This window comes from Pongo pygmaeus, chromosome 1 (genome assembly GCF_028885625.2).
Source record: "Pongo pygmaeus isolate AG05252 chromosome 1, NHGRI_mPonPyg2-v2.0_pri, whole genome shotgun sequence".
Lineage (NCBI taxonomy): Eukaryota > Metazoa > Chordata > Mammalia > Primates > Hominidae > Pongo > Pongo pygmaeus.
The window spans coordinates 73,899,487-73,911,813 of NC_072373.2; the positions used below are offsets into that span (position 1 = coordinate 73,899,487).

Sequence of the window (12,327 nt, forward strand, 5' to 3'; positions counted from 1 at the left end):
ACAGGAAAAATATACCACATGGAAATTTAATAGCTTTTTTGGCAACGCTAGGGTCAAAATGGAAATCAAACCAGTGTGATGAAACTTCTATATATCAGAACTTATGGGACATAGCTGAAAGTGCCCAGAATAAAACTCCTTACTCTAAAGGAATTAACCTACTCAAAAAGGAATTAACTGAAAAAGTACTGATAAATAAGAAGATATAAAACAATTTAATTAAACATCCAAGCAAAGAAATTAGAGAAAGAACAAAGTAAACCTAAATAAAATAGAAGGAAATTAAATAAATATAAAAATAAGAATACATTATGAAAAAACAATTACTAAATCAATTCATGAGCTTTTAAAAACAAAAGATGAAAATCGTTAGTCAACCTAATCAGGTAAAACTGGAAGAAATTACTAGATGTTTGGCAGGGGATTCAGAAACTCAATTTTGGACAGGTTAACGATGCCTATCAGATTAAAATTGGAGCTGTCAACTAGACATGAAGCAGTAGTGTAGAGAGAGGTCTGGTTTGGGAGACAAACACTTGATAGTCATCAGTGTGCTGTATAGATTGAAAGTCATGAGACAATATGAGATCACCAAAGAACTCCAGGAAGATAAAAAGGAGGTGTGAGGTACAAGAGCTTATTAGTTTAGCTCTGAGATGCTTTTGTTTTGTTTATTTTTTGAGATGGAGTTTCACTTTTGTTGCCCAGGCTTGAGTTCAGTGATGCGATCTCGGCTTACTGCAACCTCTGCTTCCCGGGTTTAAGCGATTCTCCTGCCTCAGCCTCCTGAGTAGCTGGGATTACAGGTGCCTGCCACCATGCACAGCTAATTTTTTGTATTTTTGGTAGAGACTGGGTTTCATTGTGTTGGCCAGGCTGGTCTCAAAGTCCTGACCTCAGGTGATCCACCCATCTCAGCCTCCCAAGGTGATGGGATTACAGGCTTGAGCCACTGCACCCAGCCTGGGATGCTTTATTATCAAAGTGAAGATGAGGAGAAATGACCAAAGTAGACTGTGATGGAGTTGTCAGTAAGGTAGAAGAAAAATCACTCTATTGCAGAAGAGAGAGTGATCATCTATGTCAGCTATTGTTGATATTTAAGGAAGGTCAGAATTCGGAGTTGACTGTTCTGTTTAGCAACTTAGAGGTCATTATTGACCTTCATACAGCATTTTCGGAGATGGAGGTAAAAGCTTGATTCCAGTGAGTTAAAGAGAATGAGAGGAGAGATTATGGAAAACTTTTTTTTGTAAAGTTATGGTATTAGGAGAGCAATAGGATAGTAGCTAAAATAGAAATAGGAATATGTTTTGTTTTTTACTTGAAAAGGAAGAAAAACATGGAAGGCTTAAGGAAAAGATCCAGGATAGATGGAAAAATTGATTGATACAGGAGAGAGGAGGGAAATGTAGGAAACAATCCTTGAGTAGGTAAGCAAGGATGGGACTTACCGCAGAAGTATATATATTGGTTACGTCTAGGAGCACATTGTTCGGAATGACAAGAAAGACCACAGAATATATCAAAATATGTTGGTATAAATGCTGATAAGTGGAGGATGTGGTTAGTGGGAGCCTTTGGAAAGTATCTCCTTGTTCTTTTTACATGTAAACTTACAAACAGAGTAATTTGGCCGGGTGCAGTGGGTCATGCCTGTAATCCCAGCACTTTGGGAGGCTGAGACGGACAGATCACCTGAGGTCAGGAGTTTGAAACCAGTCTGGCCAACATGGTGAAACCCTGTCTCTACTAAAAATACAAAAATTAGCTGGGCGTGGTGGCACACGCCTGTAATCTCAGCTACTTGGGAGGCTGAGGCAGGAGAATTGGTTTGAACCCGGGAGACGGAGGTTGCAGTGAGCCGAGATCATGCCCACTGCACCCCACCCTGGGTGACAGAGCAAGGCACCGTCTCAAAAAAAAAGAGAATAATTTGCTGAGAGTGATTATGAAGGCATGGGAAATTTGTGAAGAGTAAAAAAAATTATTTAACTTCTTTCTATGAGTGAGTGGACAAGGGTAGTTTCCTGTGAAGTTAGTGTTAAGTGCCTCCTTAAGGATCACTATCCCTTAAGGATAGTGATCATGAATTTAAAATGAGACCAGAGAACATGGTTGCATGTTTTTTCTCTAACCATATTCAAGTCTGCCAGTTCAAATGTAGAGTGAGTAGAGAAATTTAACTAGGGTTAGTTTTGCCAGGGAGGTAAAGTACAAAAAATAAGAGAATGAAAATGGTAACAGAGTGCAAAGTTGTGTGAGGGAGTTATATTTACTGGCCATGTCATTTATGTTGGGAAAGAAGAAAGTAAATACATAACAGAGTGAGGAGCAGTGGGTATAGGTTCCATAGATTTTTAGATCACAATGGCCTTGAAGGATTGTTGGAGACAAGGAATCAACTGGAAAGAATGGAAGTAGTTGTCAGAAAGTGTTATGTCATAAGGTGAAGGAGGCAGTGAAGTTATTGGTAATGAAAAAGTATTTAGGGTGTGGTCATGGTTGTGTGAAGTGGAAGTGGGCAGAATAAAAGATCTTTGGAGAAGAGGAAGTCAAGAAAACTGATAGACCAGGATATTAATCATCTATATATAGTTATTAAAATAATTAACAATTATGAAAGGAATAATTTTTAAGAAAATGACAGTGAGCTGAAAGTTAGAATTTCCAAGAACTCGCGGGTTGGTAGAAGGAGCATCAAGGACACATATTAGGTGGTATATGTTACAGGAGATTTTGAGCTGGGAGCTTTCAGGGAGAAGAGAGAAAAGTGACGAAGAAGCTATGTATAGTAAGGACACCGACTTTACTTCCAGGCCTATTTGAACATGGAATGTGGGAAGACTTTGAGGAAGCAGTATATTCAGGGGAGAGCTGGGTTTCAGTTAGAATGAGAAAGCAAGGGGAGCATTTAGGGAAGAAATTGCGATTATGAATGGCATTATCTGGGTGGAGAGAGATTTAGCTTTTACTTAATAGAAAAGTGCACTTATTTTTTGACCTAGCACTTCATATTCTAGGTGTATTTAAGAGTACTCCTGCTTATGTGTCAATTGACACATATAGAAGGGTTTTTTTTTTTTTTTCCCCCACCATTGTTTAACAGTGAAAGACTAGAAATGAAATGTTCCTGGTTAAATAATTTGATACATCCAGACAGTGTAAATCTGTGCAACCATTGGGGACAAAATGAGGTAGCTCTCATATGTGCTGATATGAAATGATGGTCAAAATACTATTGCATGAGGGGGAGAAAAGCAAGTGCAAATCAGTATGTATGATGTCATCTCATATGTTTAATTAAAAAAAAAACAAATACGTGTATGCATGTTTATGCATAGGAAAACTAGTAAGATGCACAAGTTGAAATTATTGGTTGCCTACAGAGAGGGCAATTGGGTACTTATTTGGCAAGAGTGGGAGGGAGGCTTGCTTTTTTTCTGTATACTTTTTGAACCATTGCCTACATACATTTTTTTTAATGAAATATGTTCTAAGAAAACACTCAAGCCACATTTTGAAGGATCTTCAGTAATAGTTGGAGTCTGAATTTTCCATAGTAGTAAATGGGGAGAATTATATGAATAGAGCTGTGTGTTTGGAAATTTATTCTAATTCAGTCTTTAAAATCAATTAGAAGAGGGAAAATTCAGGAGTAGGAGTCTTGATAAGGAGGCTGTTTCAGTAGGCCAGGCCCAATACATACTCCTGTGAATTTCTCAAATACAGTCCTGCATTGCTTAACGACGGAAATACATTCTGAAAAATGTGTCATTAGGCAATTTTTGTTGTGCAAACATCATGGAGTGTACTTAGACACGTAGGTGATATAGTATAGCCTCTTGCTCCTAGACTGCAAACCTACATAGCATGTTACTGTACTGAATGCTGTAGGTAGCTTTAACACAATGGTATTTGTGTATCTAAACATAGGATATACCAGATAGAAACTGGTGTACCTGTATAGGGCACTTACCATTAATGGGCTGGAAGTTACTCTGGGTGAGTCAGTGAGTGAGTGGTGAATGAATGTGAAGATCTAGGATATTACTGTATATTACTGTAGACTTTATAAACATTGCACACTTTGGTTAGCTAAATTTATTTAAATTTTTTTCTTCAATAATCTTAGTTTACTGTAACCTTTTTATTTTATAACTTTAAAAATTTTTTTTGACTTTTTGATTTTTTTGCAATAACACTTAGCTAAAAACACACATTGAACAACTATACAAAAATATATCCTTTCTTCATACCCTTTTCTATTTAAAATTTAATTTTAATTTTTTTTATTTTTTTGTTAAAATCTGAGACACAAACACATGTATTAGCCTAGGCCTACATACGGTCACGGTCAACAGAATCACTGTGATCTCTTCCACATCTTGTCTCACTGGAAGGTCTTCAGGGCCAGTAACACACATGGAGCTGTCATCTCCTATGATAAGATCTTCTGGAATACCTCCTGAAGGACCTGCCTGCGGCTGCTTTACAGGTTTTTTTTTTTTTTAATAAGTAGAAGATATACACTAAAATAATCATAAATGTACAGGATAGTAAATGCACAAACCATTAACAGTTGTTTATTATCAAGTATATGTACTGTACATTAATTGTGTGTGCTGTACTTTTATGCAACTGGCAGCATGGTAGGTTTGTTCACACCATCTTCTCCACAAACCTGAGAATCGTGTTGTTGCACTGCAAGTCATTAAGTTAGGAATTGTTTGGCTTCATTATAATTTGTGGGAACATAAGATGTCCTTAAATAGCACATAACTGTGATGTGTTTTTTTTAACATCTTGGTTTTTTCAGCAGCTATGTTAGTATCCAGCAGATAACTGGCACTCTGGACATTTGATGGCTGAAAATATTCACGGTTCATTCTTTTCTTCGAATGAGCCCCAATAATCATTGCCTCCTGAATTCCTCTATCAATATTTTGTCTTATCATTTGACATTTGCATGTATTGTCTGTAATCTCTTCTACTAATTATAAACTCAGTGAGGCTACCTTATTTTTTTTATCCCTTTGTGTTTAACTTGTTGCACAGGCTGAATTATGTGTTATTATCACTATATATAATGTAATGTATATAATTATTCTGTGTTATGATTCTTATTTTGCCTGTGTATGTGTTCATTGAAGACCAGCTCATTTGTTCTAATTGAAATTGCAAGTTTGCATGATGATTGAGAGCATAGACTCTGGAACCAATTGCTTAAATTTGAATTATCTGGTGTATCCGTGGACAAATTACTTAACATCAGTATACCTCAGTTTCTTTATACAGTGGAGATTTGAAGCTTGTATAATTTATGTAGAGTGGTTAAAACAATGCTTGACACATCTCAAGTGTTATGTATGTTATGGAAGTTTTAAGCAGTATTGATTGGAAGAAAGTTGAGTAACATCAATTCTTAATTTACTTTACTTGTGTTTGTATTTTTTTAAAGATCTGCTCATCACTTTTCGTTAAAATGGCCAGTTTCTAAACTTATATTTTGTTTCCTTAAAGTTTTAGTTACCTGCTCTTGAGGCACACTATCATGGTAATGAATGAGAATGAGACCTTTGACAACTGCTCTTACTTTATGTTTTAATTTGATAAGTTGGGCTCTAGCATCCAGGGACACTAATCCACCATGTTTGTTAATACTTATAATTGCAAAAAGATATGAGAGACATTGGAAACACTGACAGAATTCACTGCTTGGGCTTATTGACGGCTTTCATTGCTTCGTGCCGCATTGTACTGGCGGTATGCATTAATCAGCTGTCCTGTGTGGTTTCTTGCCTTGCTGCCTAATCACTTGACTAATGACATTTTTGACAAAGAATACAGCTAGTTTCCTGAAGCTGAATTACGTATTTCAGCTGTTGATATAAATCACTTTCTTTTAACAGTTGAAATGTTTCAAAATGTGAAAGAAAAATGCAATTTATGTCCCCAGAAACACTGTTTTTCAAAAGTATACTTGTATGTTGAAATTAAAAACAAATTCTGTGAAATTGAATTTGTCATTGCAGTAAATTTTTATAAATCTCTTGTTTTAATTATTACTGCTGACAGTGGATGGCAGAAATGAACGTTGTATAACAGTAGTAAGACTTAAAGTTTGTTTTTGAATTTAATTGCATAAGCAGCATTTCAGTTAATTAGTTTACCTTTTATTTAGTCTCAGCCTAACTAGTCACTGTTTAACTTTTGAAGTACTTTTGCTTGGGTTATCAGATTTCATAATAAAAGTAGTTGAAATATCATACTGTTAAGAGGTCATCTGTTTTGTATTAGCTCTAGAAAGCTTTCTGCACCTGAAAATTACAGTGTTCATTTCAGTTAGTTCATGATCTGTTTTTAGAATCTCATTATGTTCATGTTTGAGAATATATATGATTAAATATGTCAGAGATGGGGAGCAAATGTTTCAGTATCTAGAAGTACTTAAATCCTGAGTCTTAGTGATGTGGAAGTTCTTCCATTAAAAAAGGTGGTTTGGGGGGGGACCTGTTTGTCTTTCTTTCCCTTTTAATCAAAATTTTCTAGAAATAATATTATTCTTTATACTTTTTGATTAATATTTCTATTAAAATCTATTATTTTTACAGTATAAAAGGATCTTGTTACCCCCAAAATATTTTTAAAAACATACTCTACAGGTTCTTGATACCTTAATATATTAAAAACAAAACATAACCAAAATGTAAGAAAATAATAGCAATGAAATCAAAACAAAAAGTTAACTTTTTAGTATGAGAGTTAAGAGTTAGCTAATGTCACTAAATAATAACATGTAGAAAAAAGAGAGAGAGCTGTCTTGAATAACAGGGTACCAGCAGAAGAAATAATAGACATATTTAGGTCATCATCTTAATTCTTTTGACAGCATTTTTACTTATGTGTCAGTTTTCTCCCTGTAATGTATTTAAGCTATTATTTTGATAGGTTAGTGTTTAAACGTATTATATATGTTAAAACTAATAGTTTAGTAATGGCATACTTTTACTGGCACAACATTGGAAAGGTGTTGATTAGCTATGTATATGAGTAGGTGGAGAAAAAGTATTTAGTGATAACATAACTGGTTCACTTGAAGTCTCAGCTATACCAAAACCTCCTAAGTTAAAAACAGGATTTCAGTTCTGATAATAACTCTGTCCTTTACCAGATAGAGTAGTATTTCTCCTTCAGTGACATGAGACTGTGGGTATAAATTGAGTTGGGATAGATGAGTAGTAGTCATCATTATAGTTATGGTGCATTAAAATCCACATGGCAGCAAGTAGTAGCTGAGGCAGCAGTTCAATTGAGGTTGTACAAATAAATCTACTGCATTGCTATAGTATCATACTTTACTGGAGGGAACATTTGCTGAATTGTGCCCTAGTCAGTGACACTTAGCTGAATAAAATTTTTTTTTAAATTGGCTGGGCACCATGTCTGACGCCTGAAATCTGTAATCCTAGCACTTTGGGAGGCTGAGGTGGGAGGATTGTTTGAATCCTGGAGTTCAAGACTAGCCCAGGTAACATAGTGAGACCCCATCCCTGTAAAAAAAAAAAATTTAATTCTTTAAAAAATTATATAAAATTAAGGAAGCATTTAAAGCTATAAAGAAAAGTGGGCAATCAATGTGTGTCTTTAAGGGAAATATTCCTTCTTCTTGTTGTTGTAGTTGTTTTTTAAGACAGGGTCTTGCTGTGTCACCCAGGCTGGAGTGCAGTGGCACAGTCATGGCTTACTGCAGCTTCAAATTCCTGGGTTCCAGCAGTCCTCCCGCCTCAGCCTCCCAAGTCTCTGGAGACAAGAACCCATCACCATGCCTCACTAATTTTTTCATTTTTTTGTAGCGTTCGGGTCTCACTGTGTTGCCCAGGCTGGTCTCAAACTCCTGGACTCAAGGGGTCCTCCCACCTCGGTCTCTCAAAGTGCTGGGATTGCAGGCATGAGCCACCGAGCCCAGCCTGAAGTATTCTTAATGTGTCTTTTTCTTACTTATCATCGTCAGTTCAGCAGGCTTCTTAATAAATCATTAATCATTAACTGTTCTGTGAATGGATATTAAGAAAATAGATGTTTGTATTTTTGTATGTAGGTGTTTGTATTTTATGGATTAAATGAATGCTTAATAGATACAGAGCTAGCTAGGCATTTTGAGAGAAGAAACACACATACATAGATATTGAAGATACATTCATACACATAGATTTTAAACCTTTAAACCTTTAGCCTTTACACTTTGAGTTTTACATTAAGAGCTTTGATCTGTAATAAAGCATAGTAATTATTAGCACTAGCACTGAAACCAGACTCCCTTGTGTTTGAATACCACCTCAGCCACTTACAAACTGACTAACTTTGGGCAATTTACCTCACCTCTAATCCTCATTTTCTCATCTGTAAAATGTAGATAATAATAATACATATATCACAGGTTGTTATGAGCACTAAATGAGGTAATACATGCAAAATGTTTTAGTAGTTAGTGAATGATTAATGAATATTAGGTATTATTATGTGATTAATTGTAGATCAGTGCGAATTCTTACCACTAAACCTCTAGAAAAGATGCTTAAATCATATTGAGGAATAATGTATGTGATGATTCATTTCAACTTTTACTACCTTTGGGCTAATTAGATTTCCAGCTGGTTATATAACAACAACTTTGTTTAGGCTGCAAGTTCTGTAAAAGTGAGTATGATCTTATACTTGCTTTCAAATAGCTTGCTTTGGAGCTTATATAAAAATGATCAGCAAGAGAGGAGTGAATTCTCTAACGCTGAAGGAAGGGAGATTATTTATTTAACCTCTTTTGTGATATGAGGAATGTGTATTGGGGTTTTATAATTCAGAGAGATATTTGGGGAGGGGAATTAGGTATGGATTTGGGAAAAAGTAATGATAATTTAATGGTTCTGTTATATGTATTCTATCCACTTGTGATCACCCAATTGCTTCAGTAATTCAAATTATATACTAATTTATCTATTAAAAATAACATTTAATATTGTGAAATTCTACTACCTCCACAAAATGGCAAGGAAATAAGTAGAATATATGAAAAATTAGTTGATAATTGTCTTTTGGCATACTTTTAGTATATCAAATGATTCACGCCATTAAATCTTTCTCAGGAAGCTGTAATATGGTTATTAGAACTGAATGAAAAGCATGTCAGGTGTCTTGGAACAAAACTACACCTGTGCACAATTGTGTAGATATACAAATGTATATATTAAAAGTTTTATATTACACAAATCTCAACAACTTTTAATTTGATATGTGTTGATTACTTAATCTGGATATGAGGTCTAGTACAATTTGAAGGCATTTAAAGTAGATGTTTTATCCTTGTAGACCGAATTACTTTAGAAATAGAAAATAGCAAATTCTGAAATGTTGTCATCATATACTTTTTCCCCTTAGTATTGAATTTGACCGGGATTGTGACTATTTTGCGATTGCTGGGGTTACAAAGAAGATTAAAGTCTATGAATATGACACTGTCATCCAGGATGCAGTGGATATTCATTACCCTGAGAATGAAATGACCTGCAATTCGAAAATCAGGTATTTACATTATTTTCTTGACATGATGCAGTATAGATGTAACAATTTGCATATGTAATTATCATGAGATTATTTTACCTTTGCATGACACTTTTTACTCATTCATGGTGAACACTATTATTGTACTATGTATACAGAGTATATATTATTACTTATATCATCTTTCTTACAGATATTGGTTGCTTTTTTCTTGTGAGGTTAGCCTTTTTTTTTTTTTTTTTTTCCTAGTTGCCAAATGAAAGTTCTTCTTTCACTTAATCAAATAAAGGTCTTTGTTAGACATGGTTGTTGGAGACTCTATGGAGTACTGAATAAGGATTAATGTAGCTTATGAATAGTATTTGAACATCAGGAATTTTTCCCCTAGCTTGCACATATCTCAACGTATTAGAATTGTTTCTAGTTTTAAGAATTTTTTTTACAAGAATATTCTGCTTTTCACTGAAGGAATGGTGTTTATGTTTTCTGTATTAGAGATTATACTTTATAAGCAGTGCTTTTCAAACCTAAAATACTCTTAAACATTAACAGTATTTTATGGCTCTACTCCTGATCTGCTCCCCAAAAAATCTCAGAGGAATTCTAGAATCTGCTTTTTTTTTTTCCTTCTAAACAAGCTTCCCAAGCTGTTCTCATGAGCACTGGCTTTAAAAGAGAATTATATGAGGAAATCATCTAATAATAACTTTGTATAGAACTTTGAACATTTTCAAAATAGCTAGCCATCCTTGAACCTTTTTTATCTTTAATGAATGAAATACATAGTCATTGTTACAGTATTTGTATAATTTGTTATAACTTTCTTTTTTCTAGTTCATTTATAAAAATACTATATCGATAATTGGTGAGCTTCCCCATTCATTTGTGGCACTCATCATTGAGAATCTGTTATAGTTTATGTCCTAAGTGAAGAGGATATAACATGAATTAGATACAACTTTGTTGAATTCTTATATATCAGGCATTATCCTAAGTGCTTTGTCTTTAGCAGACCTATGAGATAGTTACCATTATTGCTCCATTTTATACAAAGAAAGCTGAGCACAGAAAGGTAAATAACCTGCCTAAGATTATATACCTGGTATATAGAGGAGCCAGGAATCAGACTGAAGTAGTTTGGTTCTAGAGTCTGTGCCCTTAAACATTTCCTGCTCCTTATTTATAAAATGGAGGTCACAATAGTAATACCTATTTAATAGGATTGTACTTTTAAAAAATCCCCATAATGCACTCAGAACAACACTTGGCCCATGGCAAGTACTCATAATATATTACATAATGAAAACGTGGATTAGAAGGTTTAAATGTGCTGTCTACCTGTTCTGTATTTGTACATGTAAAAATGTGCAATACTTCCTGGTACATTGGAATAAACGGTGAAAGCGCTCAAGGCTGAAAGCTGTGGGCCTGGCGCTGAAAGGATCAATACCTAAGGATGCCTAAAATAGATTCGGAGCACATCTACTGTGAAAGTGTACTAAATTAGCCAGAGCCACAGCTAGTAAGTAACAGATCTGGAATTTGAACTCAAGTCTACCTAAATTCAAAATGTGTCTCTTAATTGTTCCATGTAATTTCTACCAGAAATTCTAATTAAGTATATTTAAAAATGGAAATAAAGTCCTGCAGTCTCTGGAATTTAGCATCAATGCAACTAGTAGAAAGCAAAAGACCTTGTGTTCATGTCTTAGAAGTTACCTACATTAACTGCCTTCTAAGTAGCTTCTTCCATAATATGCATTCCCTTTACTATATGCATGATGCAGATATGTATCTCAGCAGAAGTTTTTAGATGTTGTAGACTTCTGGAGCACTTGAGAATAGCCAAAACCATAAATGATAAAAGTTTGATTCTAACTTTTAGATACTTTTAATTGGAATTTTAGTCAAAAGTTATAATTAGTCAAGTCAAGACTTTTGGGATGTAAATACAGAAACCCAATTCACTGTAGTTTATTTGGCTTATATGATTTGGCACAACTGGATCCAGGGGGTTAAACAGTCTCATCAGGTCTGTCATTCTGCCATGGTATGCCTTGAGCCCTCTGGATAGTATCATCTTCACTGATAGACATCGTTTCCTCATGTATCAAAGATGGCCAGTGATAGCTCTAGGCTCACATCCATCTTAACAGCTAGTGATCACAGTAAAAGGTGGTTAGGGTCATTACTTGTTAATTTTTATTTTTAAAATTTCAAAATTATTGATATGTATTTTCCCAGGTATGTTGTGGGCAGAATAATGATTATGAACTGATAGAGACCATTTTAAAATAGTGCAAATCTTTCTGAACACATTAAAATTATTTTTATCCCATTGTTATTTATTTTTATGTAAAGTAACTTTTAACTGTGTTTCTTTCAGCTGTATCAGTTGGAGTAGTTACCATAAGAACCTGTTAGCTAGCAGTGATTATGAAGGCACTGTTATTTTATGGGATGGATTCACAGGACAGAGGTCAAAGGTCTATCAGGTAAATAAGGGTACTAGTTACATGTTATATGAATCATATATTTGGTTTGTTAAAACTTTTAGAATTTCATGTGCCTTATAATTACAGATTTGAAGACACTATTTAGTATTTTTTATACCTGTGTAACACCTATGCAATACCAAATACTTTTTTTCCTGTCTCCCTCTTTTGGTACCACATACTTTTCCAAAGCATTTCTTCAGACTTTGGTCTTTGTAGAATGCATCAAATTTCTAAAAGCAATAATTTTGGTAAATGTATATATTAAAAGTTT

The 12,327-nt window shown here is 34.5% G+C and overlaps 1 protein-coding gene across 4 annotated transcripts in view; it reads left to right on the forward strand.

Annotated features, from left to right (window-relative positions):
• Nucleotides 1-12,327, forward strand: part of COP1 (COP1 E3 ubiquitin ligase) — a 263,415-nt gene that overhangs the window by 154,567 nt on the left and 96,521 nt on the right. For all 4 annotated transcript variants that reach the window (XM_054475121.2, XM_054475142.2, XM_054475131.2 and 1 more), the window contains 2 exons: nt 9,436-9,579; nt 11,945-12,053. In XM_054475121.2, the coding sequence (XP_054331096.1) occupies nt 9,436-9,579; nt 11,945-12,053 (253 nt within the window). The remainder of the gene's footprint in view (nt 1-9,435; nt 9,580-11,944; nt 12,054-12,327) is intronic.